Source organism: Anoplophora glabripennis, unplaced genomic scaffold, assembly GCF_000390285.2.
Source record: "Anoplophora glabripennis isolate ALB-LARVAE unplaced genomic scaffold, Agla_2.0 scaffold1076, whole genome shotgun sequence".
Lineage (NCBI taxonomy): Eukaryota > Metazoa > Arthropoda > Insecta > Coleoptera > Cerambycidae > Anoplophora > Anoplophora glabripennis.
This window is the reverse complement of record NW_019417189.1, coordinates 78795-100437: the sequence shown is the minus strand read 5'-3', so window position 1 is coordinate 100437 and position 21643 is coordinate 78795. Positions and strand designations below refer to the sequence as shown.

General features: G+C 33.9%; 1 protein-coding gene across 1 annotated transcript in view; it reads left to right on the top strand.

The window, feature by feature from the left end:
- The first annotated feature begins 596 nt into the window (after positions 1 to 596).
- The window catches only part of LOC108915043 (putative inorganic phosphate cotransporter), a 33156-nt gene continuing 12109 nt past the window's right edge, over positions 597 to 21643 (top strand). Inside the window, exon 1 of the mRNA XM_018720991.1 lies at positions 597 to 602. Coding sequence (XP_018576507.1) covers positions 597 to 602 — 6 coding nt within the window. The remainder of the gene's footprint in view (positions 603 to 21643) is intronic.

Sequence of the window (21643 nt, the reverse complement as noted above, 5' to 3'; positions counted from 1 at the left end):
CCAGGTGCTGCTACCTGGTCATCAGGGTGGGGGCGCAGCAGTGCCACCGCTGCCAAAGCTTTGCCCAAAGCCACTGTGCAGCCGCAGTCAAATGCGTGAAGTGTGGTGAGAGCCACCGCTCCACAGACTGCAAAAAGACAAGGGAGACACCGGCGAAGTACGTCAACTGTGGTGGCGAGCCCCCGCAAACTAACGCGGATATCCGAAATTCCCGAAAAAGGTGGCAAAAAAGACGACAGCGAACCAACAGGCGCAACGAAAAACAGAAAAAGGAGCCCCAATACAACAGACTTAGTTTGCGCTGCAATTCTTGCAGAACCACAAAGACGTGGCAGCGTATCGCTTTGTTCAGGGAAAAACCGACGGCCTCCGACATGGCGACGCACTACGATGGGAAGACGAACCGTGCCCCTTTCTCCTAATCCTAGGAGACGAGTGTTGCCGTCGCGGTGAGAACACCGTTGCCAAACGGCGAACCGACTGGGGCCAATTCCGCACAGAAATACAACGAATATAGGCACCCATTGTTGAGACGGTTATCCCCACCGTCTTGGAAGCCAGCACCACGGAGTCGATGGAGAGGAGAATAGCGAACTATGCAGGTGAGTTACCGAGTTACCTCTTACATTGAGGACATTATCAGAGAAAGGCGTGCGGCAAAAAGAAGAGCTACGAAGATGGAATACCCTTGAGATAAGCAGACGTTAAACCAGCTGAACCGGAGAGTAAAAGCGGCCCTAGAGAAGCACTACCAAAATTTGTGGCAGCGACATCTGCAATCACTGCACCCCGAAGATCGCAGGCTGTAGACGCTTAGGACCACCCGGAAGCCGACATCCGAATATCTGTGAGCAGAATCGACCGTAGCAGTCTCCCTGGACATCCCCAAGGTCTTCGACAGGTTCTGGCATGATGGGTTTCTAGCAAAGATGCTCGACTTTGGCTACCATATCGGACTGATCAAACTGGTGGAGTCATTTCTATTGACATTTTTCTCATAAATGACAAAAAGGTCAGTATCTAAGCTTAGTATCAGTTTCAATCTGTAACAGCCATATTTATGCAAATTGACATCTAAAAAGATACTTCATTTTATTTTAAGCAATAATGAACTGGTCCACTATAAAAATTTGTTTCCCGAATCAGAATGCGTGTCCATCTTCAGGCTGACGGTATCGACCCTGGTCTGTAAGTGTTTTTAATTGTCGATTAGTTTCTAGAAGTAATGGTACTGTGTGTCGATAAATATACTACTTATCTGATTGTTTATGTTGACACTACATATGTTTCTCTTTGTAGTATGTTTCGCTGGTCTAGCGTTAATCTTAAAAAAAACTGAACAAGATGAGGCTTGCGATGCGATCTGGTTCTCTTACACAGTTTATCATCATTCACGTGTCACCGGTTGTGGTTACGAGTTTGTTTTGTATTTTAAATCGCGTATTTTACTGTATTTTCCCTACAAGTAAATATAGACCAGTGGAAAAATGAATATGTGTTTCTCCTCCATGAATTTTCTTCAATAAGGAAAACGTATTCAATAGGTTATTTTGTACGTATGCTTTTCTGTTTAAAAGCGCCGCTATTGCTATTAGTAGATCGTCGTCATTCGACCTTATTATTCATTAATACCAATACTACACTCATGAACAGTTAAGTAACTAAGTCTGTGTGAACAAACAGCACGTTTCCTATATTTACGACATATTTCCCGAGGCTAAAAAGTTTATAAAACATGGTTCTTTTGTGTGGACACTATGTTTCCTGATACTACGATGTATTATTAGTGGCACAAAACATAATTCAACAAAGTTGATATTTATGTTGCTCCCTGTCGCATCTATCTGGACGCGTCTGTAGATTTTGGTGACCACCCACATAAATACCCTGTTCAAATTCATACAGACCGATTGACTGACTGACGAACATTGAATTAGTCACTAACGAACGAACTACAAATAAAGTATAAAATTATTGCCATTGCATTTCGTTTATCCATTCTACAGCCGCAAAATAAATAATATTAAGGAAACAGAATACAAAAGAATGAGTAACAAAGGTTTGACGATCGTGTGGTAGCAAGAAAAATATTTTATACATACTTTTACCAACTGCTGAAAATGATATACAGGGTAGCCCATCGAAAACGTACCGCAAGGCATTACAGGGTAGTAATGAACTTTTCGGCAAAATCCAAAAACAGGAAAAGTTTGCTTCTGAGGGGGACAACTTTTGGCGCAAAAAGCATAGCAAAATCTTCAACCCCCTAAGTGGGGGTGCCATCCCCCAAATTTTTTTAAATGGGAATGGGGGTCAAGTGGGGGGTCATTAGAAAGGGCTTTTAATTCTCTATACATCGATTCTTACTTTTTGAAAATCGATCCATTATTTTAGAAAATATGCAGCTTTGAAAATACGAACAATATTTTTGACGAGAAATGCGAAAATCGATTTAATTTTACTTCAAAACTTACGGTATTAGCTTGGTAAATTCCTTCAAAAGAATTCGCTGTTTTTTTTTCTGATTTGCGAATTCTTTAGCCTGATTTTGGTGAGCAAAAAATTGTCCGCTTTTTGTTTCGTATTTAGATAGGCCACAAGAAGTTGCTAGATAACTGTCTTGTGACTTGTAGTTGAAGAGTACCAATACTGCCGAGTCTTTTAAATTGATTAATTATGGTGTACTCAATTCCAGAAAGAGTAGAAATTATTGAGCTTTTTTTCAAAAACAATGAATGCGGAAATCGGGTCGCCGAACTGTTCAACCAACGGCATCCTGAGAAACATGCGTCTGGAAAAATTGTTCGCGAATTGGTGGCCAAATTTCGCGAAACTGGCTCCGTTCATAACAAAAAGAGGCAGGTTGAAAATCCGGTACTAAATGAACCTACGGAAATAGCGGTATTGGGGCAAGTGGCAATGGATAGTACGCTGAGTACAATGCAATTGGCTACTGCGACAGGAGTGAGTCGTACAAGTGTCCAACGAATATTAAAAAAATACAAATTCCATCCTTATAAGATTCGGCTAGTGCAAGAGCTAAATGAAGACGATTTTGATCGTCGTTTGCAATTTTGCGAAATAATGACTGAACGAGCGATAAACGATAATTTCCTCTTTAATGTGTGTTTTTCGGACGAGTGTACGTTCTTCTTGAATGGTTTAGTGAATCGCCATAATTGTCGTTACTGGGCTGATACCAATCCAAGGATTTTCCATGAGACACACTCCCAACACCCCCAGAAGTTGAATGTATGGGCAGGTATTTTTGGAAATTCCATTGTAGGTCCTTTTTTCCTTCCTGGAAATTTGACAGGCGATATGTACTTGGATTTACTACAAAATGTCATCGACCCAGCTCTAACAAATATCATAGAGGACGACCCTGCTTACAATGAACACGAACTGATTTTCCAGCAAGACGGAGCTCCTCCACATTACTCGCTCAATGTGCGCAATTACCTAAATGAGACGTTTCCAGGACGCTGGATAGGACGAAGAGGTGCAATTGAGTGGCCCCCTCGGTCACCCGACTTAAATCCTTTAGATTTCTTTCTCTGGGGGCACATTAAAAGCAAAGTTTACAGCACTCCACCTGATACCTTGGAAGATCTGCGAGGACGAATCATTAATGTATGTCGCGAAGTAACACCGCAAGTGCTCCAGAATGTTCGACAACGGTTTGAAGACAACCTGTATCATTGTATGCAAGTTGGCGGACAACATTTTCAGCATTTACTTGACTAATACCGTAAGTTTTGAAGTAAAATTAAATCGATTTTCGCATTTCTCGTCAAAAATATTGTTCGTATTTTCAAAGCTGCATATTTTCTAAAATAATGAATCGATTTTCAAAAAGTAAGAATCGATGTATAGAGAATTAAAAGCCCTTTCTAATGACCCCCCACTTGACCCCCATTCCCATTTGAAAAAATTTAGGGGATAGCACCCCCACTTAGGGGGTTGAAGATTTTGGTATGCTTTTTGAGCCAAAAGTTGTCCCCATCAGAAACAAATTTGACCTGTTTTTGGATTTTGCCGAAAAGTTCTTTACTACTCTGTAATGCCTTGCGGTACGTTTTCGATGGGCTACCCTGTATGTACGTTGTACGTGGTCGGCGGTGTACCAAATCGCCTAAAATGTGACTGCATGTGTGAGCGTACCTAATATAAACAAATAACTAATTAAATAATAAATACAATGTACATTTTGAGTTTAAAATATAGCTTTTTGTTTACGTTTAATTTAAAATTTATTTATATGAGAAACAAAAGAATATTATTGGCATAATATAATAATTTCAAGGTATAAGTAATAAAAAGTAATTGATGAACTTACTTTTTTGTTGATTTCAGAAGTTTATTAATAAAATGAAATATTTTTAAATTTTCAGAATTTAATTATGATATTTTACGTCACTGATTAGTGTCAGTTTACTATTTACATTCTTGAGTACCTTTCTCATGTGGCGGGAGATTCACATAAAAGAAGAAGGTAGTAGTAGGAATAGAAATATATTGTTTAGGAGACAGAAAGAAAGGTCACTATCATAAATGTGTACGAGTATATAGATTTTGTAGTGGATTGTGTGCATTTATTATTTGTTGACAATGAAGCCTTTAAACCAGGTAACATTACTTTGCAAAATATATCTATTAAAACATGTTACGACACAACAGCTTTTAAATTATTTATTTGATGTGCTCTTGGCCTGGAATTATTTATCACAGTAATTGAAATTATTTAAGCTAACAATGTTCTTGAATATGATTTCTTTCATGGTTTCATTACTATGCAAATATTACATAATAATCGCTTTTACTTCGATAAATTTATATATGTGTATCCCTAAAAATATGCATAAGTTCTTGTATATATTTTGAAATATGTACAAAGATCGGTTTCTATGTCTGTATAATAGTACATAGAGTAATCAGTCAATTATGTAAAAAAAATCACATACATTCGTATAAAACAAGCAGCGACTAGCGAGAAAAGTAAGTTATTTTTAATTTTCAAATCACGTGTGATTTTTCAAAATTAAAATTAAATAAAATTTCTTTATTTACCACTCTAATATGATTTCATGAGTAAATATTGGTAGTAGCCATAAATAAGTTTAGATATTATTTATATCTTAAAAGGATTATCAATAGTAATGGAGACAAAAGTGTAGACGTGTATACCTATTATTAGCCTATACATAACTATTGTGCATGGTTTCCAAAACAGTTGATAATTTCTCTAAATTGAATATACAGGGTTATAACTTTTTAAATGTATCTTTCTTGTGTTAAGAGTTACAAAAATGGTTAAATGGGCAAAAATGTTCAGAATTTTATAGCGATCACGGATTCGTTTTTAAATTTAGAGAAATCCCAATGGTTCTGAAGATATTCGAAGAAAACCGATTTTATGCTATTTATTTTTTGTCGTATTTCATTTGTTTTCAAAATTTTTGGACAAATATGTGTAGTCTGATATTAAACGATCTGAGGAATCAATTTTTGCTGTCAGTATTAACGTATCTCTAAAAATGTGTGCTGAGCGGTTGTTAACTTTTGTTTTACTTATGGACGCCATATTGAATTAGGAGAAAGGTGAAATTCTCTTTACAACGATGTACAATTTATGGGTTTTTCATAAATAAATAATCAAATCACGGATCCGTGATCGCCATAAAATTCTGCACATTTCTGACCATTTAACCATTTCTGTAACTCTTAAAATAAGAAAGATACCTGTAAATGACAATCAAAGATGATCTACTAACAATAATTTTTTATTTAAATATAAATTAAATAGCCTGCGTAAATGATTTAAATGAAGTCCAACGGTACCATAGTTAGTGTTTTAATTCAATTTTGAAAGTGGCTACATATACGGGGTGTACCACGAAGAGGGCCCAGTAGGATCATGTCAAAAAGTAGTCAGAATTGAAATCTGAAAATTTGTATACAGGGGTTTATCAAAAAGATCTATTCAAAGAAAATACTGTCAACTTTCTCGCACTTCCGGTTATACCGGAAGTCAACATCAACTCTGTTATCTCAACTCTGTATATTTATGCATTCTTTTATTCTACGGTTTGCCGTAGTTTGCCGGTTTGCTGTCTAGAATTTGTTCTAGACTAATTTCAGATAAAGTACTGTAGGCCAAAATGTAACAGATATCAATTTTGGCGGAAAATTTAGGGATGCAAGTAACTTTTGAAAACAGAATAAGAATTAATTAATAAACGGTGTCTGATTAATAAAAATTACAATTTACTCCGTTTATTATTCAATTCTTTAATGCAAATCCACCGTAGATTTTTCTGTGTTGAAATCAATAATTTCTAATATTCACAAGAACCGTTGACTTTGGGTATAACGAACTATAGTATCATTTTAAAGTCAATTTAATTCTGCATCCATTAATGTAATAAATATACAGGGTGTACCATTTGAAATTTTTGAGTAAATTCAACTTCAACCTCAAAATATTGGCCACTCTGTGAGAATTTTTGCAATTTTGATATAAACTGGTTGAATTCCATTGCTTTTAAATTATTCATGCCAAATTTCATTAATAAATAAAACTAAACGTCGCGAGTTATTCTGTTTTCAAAAATCATTTGCATCCCTCAATTTTTTTAAAAAATTGATAATAACTTGAAAACTGACATTTTGGCCTATAGTAACTTATATGAAATTAGTCTAGAATTTGCCAAATATAAATATAATACAAAAAATAGACAAATATACACAGTGTTCTATTTTAAATAAGAGAGTTGATGACGACTTCCGGTATAACCGGAAGTGCGATAAAGTTGACACTGTTTTCATTGAATCGATCTTTTTGATAAACTACTTTTTGAGATAATTCTATCCTCTTCATGATACACCCCGTATACAATGAATAATTATAATATATGTATATGGAAAAAAAACAAAAGTATTTGTAATACATGAACAAATTATTTCCTTGGTTTGGGACACTTTGTATATATGTTTTATAAATGTAATTTCTGACATCTAAATATTTGAATTTTTAAGTCAACTGGCTTAATAAAGACGGCAACAAAGTAGAATAATTAACAAAAGATCATTTCAGGATCAGAAAAACGAAAACCTTGAGGAAATACTTGAAGGGAATTTGCGGACAATCTTAAAAGTTTACGCTGTGTAAAACTAGTTGTGTAGGTTCCTTTGCTACATTTTCAGTCATAACTAAACTAACATAAACCTATATAATGGGTTTAAGAGTAGTAAATAATAATTCCAACAATAATAGTGATTGAATAATAAAGGCACTAGTCGTCTTGCTGTATTTCGTGCAAATTCTCTTCATGTTCTTGAAATTATTTTGCCACATTGTCCATAAATAACAAACAAATTAAAATAATCCTCATTCGTATCATTTAAACGATCCCCAGGCATTTTTATTAAATTTTCGGCAAAAACTATTACAGATACAACAATAATTTCACAACTAATTTGACAAATGTCAACTTATTTTAATTGTTTTTAGAGTGTTTCTGGTCATGGCCAATTTGATAACAGGTCTGATACGAGAAAAAGTGTCCAAAAAATAGAAAATTTTAAATATCTCTAAAAGTAGTAACGTCAATCCTAACAATACTTATATGGCTAGAAATGAAATTTCAATCTGCATACGACAAATCAAAAAAGTACAGGGTGTTCCATTTAAGTTAACAAAGTTATAACTGTTTGAAGTTATCAAAATCTAACAACAAAAATGAAACACCTAGTATTAAATGTTTTAATTTGTTGGTATACCATGATTTAGTGTTACCTGTGCACTTTACCGGTACCAAAAATCCACTTGACATCACGCTCCTGAAAAGAGTTACTAGCATCTACGCGGACCCTTGCATCTGTCAAATTTTTTCTTTAAACATTAATATATCATAATCTTGGGATAGGAAATATTTAATAAAGTGACTCACCAATTACGTAGAATCCAAAAATGCAATAATATATAGGATGTTCCGTTTAAAATAAGACTGTTAATGTCGACTTCCGATATAACCGGAAGTGCTATAAAATTCTAAACAATTTAGCTGTATTGGCCTTACTGCATTTGCTAGGTTGCCAAATTTTCAGATTTATCTGACCAGTTACCTTCAGAGATATCGATAGTGGTGATTCCTGGTGGAACACCCTGTGTATTGTATAATCTAAGTGTAGTGTAGCTTTCTGCTTACGACAGTTAATGGAGAGTGCCTAAGTTTAGCACGTTATAATATACAGGGTGTTTCTGAAATAAGTGCGTGCCTTGAAAAGGGCGATAGATGACACGAAAATAAGTAACTTTTATTAAACAATTGGTGGTCTAAAATGTTACGTTTTAAATTGAAAAAAATTGACATGAAGGTTTAAACAAATTTAAAGCCGTGCCTGGTGCGGCAGCCAGCTGTACGATTTCGAAGCTACCGCGCGTCACAGTGCAAAAGGGCTGATGGTGGTTTTGACGGTTTAAATGTTGTGTTCGCAAATGCTGAAATTTATTCACATCTCGTTTAAAACACACAAAAATTAATAAAAAATAAATAAACGAATTACTTACCAATAAATGATATGCTCTACAAAATTTGTTCAAACTTGTTTTCATATGCTAATGAACATGCCTCTAAACGACGCGACGGTCAAAATTCTGTCACCTAAAACACCACACCAAAAGCACCTTGTTTGTAAAATCCCGATCTTGTGGTAGTTGATGTCGAAATCACTGGCAAAATTCTAAACGGTGTCTATTATTTCATGTTTGAACCCTTTGTACATAATAGGGGTGTAATAATTGTTCCCGTAGTACACGCCTCATGGTACTGTTAGTTTTATATTCGTTAGCCACGATTATACCCCATTAGCATCACATAGAGTGCAGTGCGTTCATGATTAAAGGAACAAAATTTAAAATTCAGGTAATTATTTTATGGAAAAACGCTCGGATACGTCGATTAGTATTTTTAGTTGCGAATTTTTTTACATAAGAAAATTGTATACAGAGAGTCTCAAGAAGAACATACGCAGTTAACATTGATTTTTTGCATGGAACACCCTGTATATTATGCCATTTTTGAATTGTACGGTAAATTCTGAATACTTTTTGAAGAACATACCATAGGTACATCTAAAATCAGCGGTTTTCGTAATAATAACGTTTGAATTGTGATAAATGGAAAAATTAATGTTTAAGCATAAAATATTTAAATAACAATTGCTTTATAATAAATGTTCAATGTTTTGTGCGTTTACTTCATATATTATTGTAGTCGAAGGATTGTTTCCCGTTGAACGGTTTCAATTACCTCTGCTGGAATAAGTCTTATTTCCTGGCGTATTCTCTGTTTCAGGTCATCAAGATTATTTGGTCTATTCACATAAACTTTAGATTGCAAATAACCTCTGTCTCCAAAACCATCATAAGTACTTCAATACGTTCTTTCTCAAATAAATGCATTGACAAAATAAACGCCGCCCGGTGATATTTTGGTTGTTATTGTCACAAAATACTACATCATAATGGTCTAGGGGTCGAGGAATGAAAAACTATTAATACGAAGAAAATTGTTTTGTTTAAAATAAAATTTGACATACCAGGTTGTTTTTAAACATTTTATTTACTTAATTACTTTACGTATTTCAAAAAATCACATTTCAAACGTCATTATTACGAAAACCGCTGATTTTAGAGATATGGTATGTTTTACAAAAATTGTTCTGTACAATTCAAAAATGGTATAATATACAGGATGTTCCATTAAAAAAATTAATGATGACTGCATATGGTCTTCCTGAGACATCCTGTATACAACTTTTTTATGTCAAAACATCCGCAACTAAAAATACTAATCGACGTGTCCGAGCGTTTTACCACAAAATAATTACCTGAATTTTAAACGAATTTATTACTTTCATCATGAATACAGGGTATCTCGGTACATAATACAAATACATGAGGTCAAAATAATATCAGTTCTTCGTTTATATATATTTTTCATATGGGCCTTCGTTAACGATTTACGGGCCTTCAGAGGTGAAAATTAAAAAGTTACTTTTATTTACAGTTTCTAAATTATTAACTTCAGCATGATACAAATTTGGTGATCGATAACAAATGTGAACAACTTGTTTTTGATTTTGTAAGTGCCGTCTCCACCAATTTTTGTTTTTAATTTTTAATTGGACATAATTACTGTTAGAACCGTACATATTTTTAAAATAAGAACCTAGTAAATTTTACTGTCTGCTAATCTAATTTTCACTAACAAAATTTGACAAACACATTTTACACATTTTACGTTTTTGAGGAACGCCTGAATGGACATCGATATTTGGAGTTTTTGCAAAATAATTTGCAGTCACTATTAGACGATGTTCCATTAGACACCCGAAGAAACGTTTAGTTCATGCACGATTTCTCCATTTCAATATTGATTTACGAAATTATTATTATTGTAATATTGATTTATGAAATTATTTATTCATTGTGTTTAATAATAAATTGATTGGGATAGAAGGCCCAATATCATGGCTACCACGTTCTCCAGATTTTAACCCGATGGACAGACAAGAGAAGAATTAATTTCCATTGTGATAGTATTAGCCATATTTACCTCAGAAATGCTTTTTCGTGAACAAACAAATAACATTCGTAGTCTAGGAAGTGTGTGTGTGAAAGTGGCAGGTGCCCATATTGAAAATGTATGTTGTTAGTTTTCTTTCAATTAAATTATTTTTTTAACTTACTTTAACTTATTCTTGTTTTGTTTTTCTATTTTGTGTTACCTGTAAAGTGTGTTTGTCGAATTTTGTTAGTGAAATTCATATTAGCAGACAGTAAGATTTTCTAGGCTCTCATTTTAAAAATATGTACGGTTCTGATTCTAACATAGTAATTATGTCCAATTAAAAATTAAATGGTGACGGCGCCGCTCGTTCACAAATATTTCCTAAACTGTTAATTTTACCGAATTGAATCAAGAGGGTATTCGCAAATTCTTCAGGGAACTTGTTTTTAATACAGGCAGATTGTGATCGTCATCTATGCAGATATTCTGGATTGTTAACCCTGTTGTCCTGGGGATAATGAAGTTTCACTTACAACGTCAAAAACCAGCTGTACGTATGTGTTACCGATCACCAAATTTGCATTATGCTGAAGTTAATAGTTTGGAGACTGTAAATAAGTATAACTTTTTAATTTTCATCTGTGAGAGCCCGTAACTTGTTAATGAAGGTCCGTATGAAAAAAAAAATTATTACGAATTTATTATTTTGAACTTATCTATTTGTACTCAACTTTTTTGTATCAAGTACCGGGATATCCTGTATAGGAATTTGTACAATTTCAGAATGATTTTCTTAAAATTGGAGGGTGGTGGAGCAATTCCGACTTCGGAGTCGAATTCAGCACCCCAAAAGACTTAGAGATCAGTAGTTTCTTTAATATCAGATAATAATTTTATTTTCTTATGTTTCTAATCATTTAGAACAGTAATGATTTGTTTTACCAAAAGCAATTATTAATTTCAATAATATGTAGATATTTTTATCACAAACTTACTATAATATACCTAATTGTAATTATTACCCAAAAATCTTTAAAGTGTAAATAGTATTACCAGTCACTACAATCATATTTTTATTAATCCGCATTCTTACTCCCACAAAAGTTATAAAATAGATAAATTAATAATTTTTGAATTATTTATCTAATCAGCATACTAGTATTTTAATGCAATTGATTATAAATATGACAATAAATCATAACTGAATTAAATAAACTTTATGACGGTAACATAAAATGGTACAAGTAGTTTTTAGTCAGGGATATAAATATTAGATTTGGCGTTATTTCAATTTATACTGTTATGTTAATACAACCGGATACGAATAGTAAGATTTTATGTGTGTAATAATTATCCAATATCTTCAATAACAATGGAATTTTTAATTGATTAGTATGCAGTTAGCTATTTTAGAAATTAGAAGATAACACACAACATAAATTATGGAAGACTGTATTACTGAGGGTGTGCAGATTTATTCGCTTTAGAAAAGTTTTTCAAAGTTTTTGTATACTCAACTTGTTTAACATCTCATTCTGACTAAAAGCGATGCCAAAATGGTCCAAAATACAGATTGAAATATTTCTGCAGTTGATTTATTATATTATTACAGGGGTGGGAATGATAAATTTTAGTTGAAATACATAGTAGGTATATCTTTAGGTTATGTAATTACCGATTTATAATTTTGCAAATATTAGGTATATCAACAAGATTTTTCTATTTATTTCTTACCTAACGTCGATCAAGTACCTAACTGACTATTGTAATTGTTTCTTTTAAGATAAGTGTATTGAATCTATAAAATAGTCGATTAAAATAATATTCAACTTACAACTGATGAATGATAATTGTATACAATTTACTATTGTATTTAAAAAACCTTTAATAAATAACAGCTAAATATAACATTGTTCGCTCAAGGTGACATAAAAATGTATATTGAAAGGATATTGCATGAAAATCAGCCATAAATATTATAGGTACAATGTGAAACTGTGATAAATTACTTACTAGCTTGTCTATTTAATTGCTTCTTTAGTGTTTAATTATTTAATAGAAATAGTACAAGTGCTATCGCAGACAGTCTTTAGGACAAAACATAATAATTGGACCTAATATACCAAAATTAAGTTGCTTCATTTGCGAGTTAAGTTGAAATTAAAACTTCTTATTTGTGGAAGGGCGAAATGGGCGTTGACTATTAGACGCCTTCATTTTAGCCATCCTTGTCTATCACATGGATTTCTATGGCTTACTTTATCGCTCTCACGTAACTTCTGATAGACCATCGGTACTTTCCTACACTGTATATCTACAATTACAATACTGATACAATTTCAGTTAAATTGACTTACTATTATTTTATCAAGGACCGTTAAAAAAATACTACACCACTGGACAAAATTGTATTTAGGAAAAACGTCAAATTTTTTAATATGTGTAATTTTGTTTGGTTTATACCTAATTATAAAATTTAATATTAATTAGTACTGTTCACTCACTATATGGAGCATGATTATAGCAAAACTATAGTTTTTTTTTGAGAAAGTTAAGAATGTTTTCTTTTATTGATTGATTGATTGATTGATTGATTGTATGATTTAACCAAACCATTGTATGTAAGTAACATTAGGTATCTAGTATCTGGGACATTTATTAAAAAAATAAACTACAATAAAAGTCACCTCAAGTCAATATGAACTTAATCTCCAAGTAAAACTGCCTTTCCGGTAAACTAACACGTGTCGGTAGCAGATGTACGGATGATAGTACACTACTGCGATATACAGTTATACTGCAACTAAGCACATTCACTAAATATTTTTTTATTACAGAACATAGATATTTTTGTTGGGGTCCAGACATCAAATAATTATACTGAGTATTTCTGTTCGTTGAGAAAGCCGGAAATTATAGAGAAGTATCGCGTACGCCACTGAATTATATGCGAAAATTTATCTCTGTAGATATAAAAATAATAAAAATAATTATATATATTTATGTGTATACATATATCTTGGTGGGATACCCTGTTATACACACACCATATTGGTGTATATTAAAAATCAACTTTAATTTTATTTCGAATCTCTAAGTAATTACTATATTTTTTTTTTCATCAATTTAAACGCTATTTGCGGTAAAAAATGTAAGAATACCTCAAAAAAAATATTTTTAAGCTCAAAAACGTGACCCTTTAATTTTTTTCAAAAGATTGACTGAAACAAAGAAACGGTTCTCTAGATCGAGATAAAACTTCACAGGATTCTTCTTGGTATATCAAATTGTAAAAGTCATGCTTAACATTAGTCATTTCATGAATATTTCTAATTTAGTCGTCAATTTTCTAAAAAATCATAAATTACCCCCCTTTTCCTGTTTTTTTAAATTCGTGTAAAAGATGAAAAAAAAAAAAAAATTCCGAAAAGTTGCGGCTCGGCTGCACGTTATAGAAAATTTATTCCAGTTTTCGAAACTGCTCTTCAATTCTCTGTACGACCATTTGTCGCCGAGATATCGATGATTGAAGACAAAAGATCCTTTTCCATTAAAAGTGATATTTCCATGAAAAATGGTCGTATCGAAATTTAAAAAAAGAAAATTGAAGCTGAATAAACAAGCTATCTGGTCTATGCAATGGCTTACCGAAAAACATTTTTCCAAGTCCGTGGGCTCAGAAAAAAAATATCGCCCTACTTCTTAGAATTGCATGATAACCGTATCTTCTAAAAAATTTGCCCACATGATCTAAAAACTAGAATCTAGAATAGTTACAAAATGCTTTTTTTTAATTCCCGATGCGAACATTTTTCACCTAAATACAGTCTGTCAAAAATCACGGAAAAATTTCGGAAATTCTTTTGACCTTTTAATTTTTTGCATTAGTTTATGGTCCGAATTTTATGCAGGAAACTTCGAGGGCAGATAGATCTCTTTAAAATAATATGTGTTTGCCCTATAAACATTGGTCTGGAACAGCTCCGTTTTAGAGATACAGGGTGTTGAAGTTGTTAAAAAAAGTAATTTTTTGTTTATATCTCAGGAATCTATTAATCGACCTCAATACAATTTGGTATAGATAATTTACGATAGTAGGCCTTGCATTCCCTAAAATATGAGTCCTAAAGGTACAACCAGTGGTGTACAACTGGGCAGGGGTCGTCTCCTCTTTTATAAAAAAACCTGCGCCACTGCATTTTTTTACAAATTATTGTAACGGATTAATATTCTAATGCACAAAATACGTAAACACGGTAACTTGCATTTTTTCCCTAAGATTGGCCGTTTTCAAGTTATTCATACCAATACAATCCCCTTGTGTAAACATTTCTAACCATAATATTACAAGAATATTTGTTGTTTATGCTTAAAAGTAAGTAGAATTAGTAAGCACATCAACAAAATTCTTTACACTCGTTTCCACACTACATGTGAGGTAGAGTTCCTTGCGCGTTTTAGTTTTCCCCAGAAGCCTAACCCATTATCTTTACAAATAAGAACAACTTAAATCAAAATAATAATAAATGTACATTTACCAAAGGCGAGGGGTAGTGAATTTTCACAATCATATGGCATATTTGATCACAAGAAAATCTTCATGAAATTCGGACAAGATCTTTTCAACACGAATTTTCTTCTTGCCACTCCGTTTAAATTCCCAGTCATTTCTAAACTTTCTAGAAAACCATCTATTTGAATTACATATTAGAGGATGTTCCATTAAATATACGACAAAATAGCTGGATACAATGAATGGTGTTCCTGCGCATTCTAGGAGAATAATATAACAATGGCCTAATGAAAATTATGTGGGGCGATGGATAGGTAGAAGACCAAATACCAATATCAACCATAATGGTGCAGAGGGACCAGTGTCTTGGCTAGCCAGATTGATATAACCCCCTGGGGTTATCTGAAAAGTAAAGTTTATTCTACTCCAACAGATACAAGACCACAACTACTGACTGCAAAGAATAGAAGACGAGTGTAATGAGTTAAAAGAAAACCACCTCATGATATAAGCTTCCATTATTATTAATAATTCCTATTCCATTAATAAAAGATGTCAGATATGTCTCGATGTGGGTTTTTGAACAGTTGTTGTAAATATGTAACGTTAATTGTTTCTTATTTAGTTGCTGTTGCTTGGTAAATATAGGTATTTTTATTATTATTTTGATTTAAATTGTTCTTATTTGTAAAGAGTATTAGGTCTCCAGAGAAAACTAAAACGCCCCAGGAGCACTACCTCACAGGTGGTGTAGAAAGGTGTAAATAATTTTGTTGATATGTACTTATAAAGTGCACTTACTTTTAGGCACAAACATAAATATTCTTGTAATATTATGGTTATAAATGTCTGCCACAAGAGGATTGTATTGGTATGAATAACTTGAGAACAGCGAATCTTAGGAAAAAAATTAAAGCCACCTTTTTTACGTATTTTGTCCATTAGAATATAAATCAGTTACAATGACTTGTAAAAAATGCAGTGTCGTAGATTTTTTTTGTAAAATAGGGGTGACTCCTGTCCAGTACACCACTACTGGTTGAACCTTTAAAGCTCATATTTTAGGGAATGTAAGGAAGTTTCCTGCATAAAATTCGGACCACTTTGTATATGTATACAAGGTGTTTGGAAAAGCTGGTACAAAATTTAAGGGGGTGAAAGAGCTAAAAATAGTAAAAAAAGTTCCTATAAACAATGGTCCTCCGGAGTACCGTTACTGAGATATGGCCCTCCAAAGGGGTCTTATCATTTGGATATTTTTTACAATAACTTTCTTTCTTATTAAGATAACGGAATGAAAATTATAGGTAATAATCATACCATAAGGGTCTTTAACTATCATAAGTTTAATTAAAATCGGTTATAAATAAGGATAGTTTCCCGACTACTCTTAACAGAAATTTTTCGGATGTCTACTTTTTTTCGAATACTGCGTAGTTTAGTCAGAAATAATTATTTTATATATATATACAGGGTGTTCTCACTTTAAATTTGGAAAATGCAGGAATGTATTCCCTATCAAAAATTAAGTGTACTTTGCTCTATAAAAATTTTTTATGAAAGCCTTTGTTTTGGAGATACAGGGCGTTGAAGCTTAAAAAAACACTTTTTGACATATCTCGGCTATCCAGGAGTAGATTTGACTTAAACTTGGTACACCTTATGTGTATTGGAGGTTCTTATAATTGACAGAATATTAGTCCTATCGCATTAGCCAGTGGCGTGCAAAGGGGGGATGCGTGGCCCCTTTTTCAAAAAAAAGTACGCCATTGAGTTTTTCGAAGAATGTAAAGTAAATTTAAATACTACCATACAAAAGCAATCTAAGAGGTCTCTTGGTATATTTCGATTAAGATTTCAATCCATGAAAAAAAAATTACGACATTGAGTAGAGGAAAGTAATGAAAATATTTACAAGTTCTTGGCTTGCTGCGAAACAAAAAAGTTGCTATAAATTTTAACGCAGCATTTGAATTCAAAGAAAAATATCTCTTTTTCTCATTCAGCACTACTGTGTCATGTTATCATGCATTGGAATCTTAATAGTCCAAGAATCTCATGAACGCTGCGTACTATCGAAAAATACCAAGAGACCTTTTAGATTGCTTTTGTATGGTAGTATTTAAATTTACTTTACATTCTTCGAAAAACTCAATGGCGTACTATTTTTTTGAAAAAGGGGCCACGCATCCCCCCTTTGCACGCCACTGGCTAAAGCGATAGGACTAATATTCTGTTAATTATGAGAACCCCCTATACGCATAATGTGTATCAAGTTTAAATCAAATCTACTCGTGGATAGCCGAGATATGTCAAAAAGTGTATGTTGTTAGGATAATTAAGGATTAAAAGTCGAAACAATTACTTCAAAAATAGGATGTATTCAGATTGAACATACAATACTCGACCAGTCGTCAAGCAAGTCAACAAGCGAGTCCCCATTCAAAAATCCCTTATTCGTGACTAATTCTTTCTAGTCTCTACACTACTTGACATTAACATAAACAGTCTATATATTTATGGATGCGGCAAACAGGGCCGCACTCCCATAGACAGCATCCCTAACATTCGGCCATCCTGTTCTAATATTCTGTCCCAGAATATGTCCTACTCTGCGAACAAAACAACGATATTAAAATCGGTATTAAAATCTTCAAGAACTCCGACTTCTGGTATTCAACAAATGTACAGCCATTCATTTAAAAGTGACATTAGTTCATCAGTCGTGAAATTTTGTTATTTCACCAGTCGTGAAAGTAAGTCATTCACCAGTCGTGAAAGATATGTCATTCACTAGTCTTGAAAGTCATAATTCAATAATCAGTCATGAAAGATAAGTCATTCACCAGTCGTGAAAGATCGTGAATCAATCACCAGTCGTGAAAGAGAAGTCATTCACCAGTCATGAAGATCATAAATCAATCGCCAGTCGCGAAAGGTAAGTCATTCACCAGTCGAAAAAAGATAAGTCATTCACCAGTCGTGAAAGATAAGTCATTCACTAGTCGTGAAGGTCATAATTCAATAATCAGTCATGAAAGAAAAGTCATTCACCACTCATGAAGTTCATAAATCAATTACCAGTCGTGAAAGATCGTTAACATATTACCACTCGCGAAATATAAGTCATTCACCAGTCGTGAAGGTCATAAATCAATCACCAGTCATGAAGAATAGTGAATCAATCACCAGTCGTGAAAATCATAAATCAATCACCAGTCGTGAAAGATCGTGCATCAATCACCAGTCGTGAAAGATAAGTCATGCACCAGTCGTGAAGGTCATAGATCAATCACCAGTCGTGAAAGATCGTGCATCAATCACCAGTACCAGGTCTCCTACTTTATACTTGGTAGCAGGGTAGCAGATGTACGGAGCTTATGAAACTGCTCTTTTTGTTTCTTTTGCTCCTCACTGATCCGACTATTAATGGTTGTTCGTATTTCGGCATGACACAGTCGGCATATTTGCCATCGTACATTACGTGGCACCAACCAAGCTGATTGACCATCTTCTAACTTGCGGAAAACTATTCCCTTTTTTTGTTCGTAATTTTTAAAATACTGTTTGGTTTCGTTGTTTTTCACATTTTCAGTCAAAATATTACGCACTGTGGTGATTTGATCGTCTTGTAGTTGCACTGCTAGAAGCCAGTCAGCTTCGGTAATATCAACCTGTAGAATCTCTGGCGTGTCCCTGATCAAGTCACGACTTAGCGCATCAGCATGCTTCATTTGACTCCCAGGTCGATACTCTATAGAGAAATTAAAGTCTTGAACTTCTAACCACCAACGGCCTACACGGGGAATAAGATCCTTTTTGCTGAACGTCGTCTTCAATGCATTACAATCAGTGAGCACTTTAAACACTATACCCAGCAAATAAACTCGGAAGTGACGTAAAGATAGCACTACAGACATCGTCTCCAATTCATAGGAGTGATACTTTCTTTGTTCCAGTGTCGTTTGCTTACTGTAATATGCTACTACGGTCCGTTGACCTGAGTTATTAACCTGGATCAATATAGATCCAACTCCAAGAGAGCTAGCATCAGTATGCAATTCTGTTTCTAGGGACGGGTCAAAAATACTTAATATAGGCCTAGATGTAAGTAACGATTTAACTTTTAAGATTGCTTCTCCTTGTTCTGCGGCCCAAGCCCAAGGAATACTTTTCCTCGTCAGGCGAGTTAAAGACTCAACTAGTCGCACGTAATCTCTGACAAATTTTGTGAAATACCCCGACAGACCAAGAAAATGTCGGATTTTTTAACATTTCGAGGATGTCTCATTTTTCGGACGGCTTCTATTTTACTTAAGCCTGACCTCACCCCATCTTTACTGATTTCACGCTCCAAATATTCGAGTCGTTTTTAAAAATTGTACATTTACTTAATTTTAATGTCAATTTATGTTCTCTGAAATTAGTCAGTACTAAATTTAGATGGGACAACCCTTCTTCAAACGAATTATCTAAATCATTAAAATGAAATGAGATACATTGTCATTGATTGTCTATAGTCGCGGAGCAACTTAACAACCATCAGTTGTTGATCTTTTAACAAACGGTGACCAAAATTAATTGTATCCGGATTAATTTTATTTTCACCCAGTTCTACAATGTCTAAGTTATTAACGTTTAAAGATGGAAGGCTTCCCAATGAGAGTTTATTTTTTACCTTTAACCATGATTACATTTTCATTAGTTAAAAAGTCTCTTCCGACGATTAAATCATGTTTGAGACAACGATCATCTAATACAATTAATATAACATTAACAATAACCTCTTCTATCCGAGCTTCTAAATTACTTGAAACCTTATAACCCATAAAACATTTTAACACGATAACGTTTTAGGTTTGTATATCTAAGTGTATGCGGCGGGCGACCGATAGTTTGATAATAGAACATTCACTGCCGCTGTCTAATAAACAGTATACTTTATGGCCATGTATGAGGACTGTCTTATTAAACATATTTTCGACATACTCTTTCAACGCAATTTCGTTAACTTGTTTATTTTTCTTTTTCTGACACTGAGCTGCGAGTGTCCTAACCTCTTACACATCGTATATTCGAGCCGTTGTTTAACGCAGTCCCGTACTAGGTGATTTTCACCACAATTAAAACAACGAATATGTTTGCCTAATTTTTCTTTTTTCATTGCCCTATTTTAATATTGCATACTGATAGCTTTGCTAGTACTTGGCTTTACTGTATCCCTTCTGCTGGTGGTAGGAAGTAAAGACGGTACATAAGATACAGTGCTTAAATAATTGGCTAAACTACCAACTGTTTGAAAAGTAGCAGCCCTTACAGGTATAGAAACTTTATCGTCTTGAATTCCTTCAATTATGCTATCGACGACATATCCTTCAGGAATTTCAAGCTGTGGTTTATTAAGTTTGGCGGCTTTCTCATAACAATAGTCACCCAAATTTTGCCCAGCAAAAGGACTGTAACAAGCAGCTTCAACAAGTAATTTACCAAACCTGATTGGTGTCTTGAATTAACAAATTTTTCATTTCCTGCCAATCCAGACATGAATCGGTTAGCGAATCGTACCACCCGCGCGCGTTACCACGCAGTCTACTTGTAGCTAACTTAACAGTTGTTGTGTCTGTCCATTTATAATACATTTTTAGTTCATCAATTTTGTTAACCCAACTCGTCACACTCTGCACATTGTCTTTACCCGGTTCAAACAACGGAATTACAGATTCATCGACATTAACAACACTTTGTGTACTTACAGTTTGTCGTAATTCTTGTAATTCCCTTTTTAACCTTTTGACCAACCCTCGGGTACTTTTGTTCGTGTCACGTGGAGGCGGCGTCAAACTAGGCGACGAGCTGGAGGATCGGGAAGGTGTTGAGTGACGTCGAGACTGCTGTTTACGTTTTGAAGAACGACCCATTGTCACACAAACACACAAAACCAAAAACTGGGGTCACGCCTAATTAGCTCACCAAATTAGGTCACAAAACCAGCACAAAGTACACAACACTATCAGGAAGCGCCTTGGAGTATATCCCACCGCTGCCTTTGTTAGGATAATTAAGGATTAAAAGTCGAAACAATTACTTCAAAAATAGGATGTATTCAGATTGAACATACAATACTCGACCAGTCGTCAAGCAAGTCAACAAGCGAGTCCCCATTCAAAAATCCCTTATTCGTAACTAACTCTTTCTAGTGTCTACACTACTTGACATTAACATAAACAGTCTATATATTTATGGATGCGGCAAACAGGGCCGCACTCCCATAGACAGCATCCCTAACACTCATAAAAAAATAAGAAAGAAATGAAGTATAAATTTTTTTCCAGAGACGCTTCATTTTCGAAATATAGGGCGTTAAGATTTTTAAAAATATTCGAATTTTTTAAATAACTTCTAAATGAAGAAGGCTATTTAAGCCAAATTTAGCATGACACATCTTCTTATAAGATACCATTTTTCCATAGAAGTAGAAGTCCCGCAAACAACCAGTGGCGGAGTTATGGGGACTCAGACTCATTAAATTATTAAAAAATTAATACGGCACTAC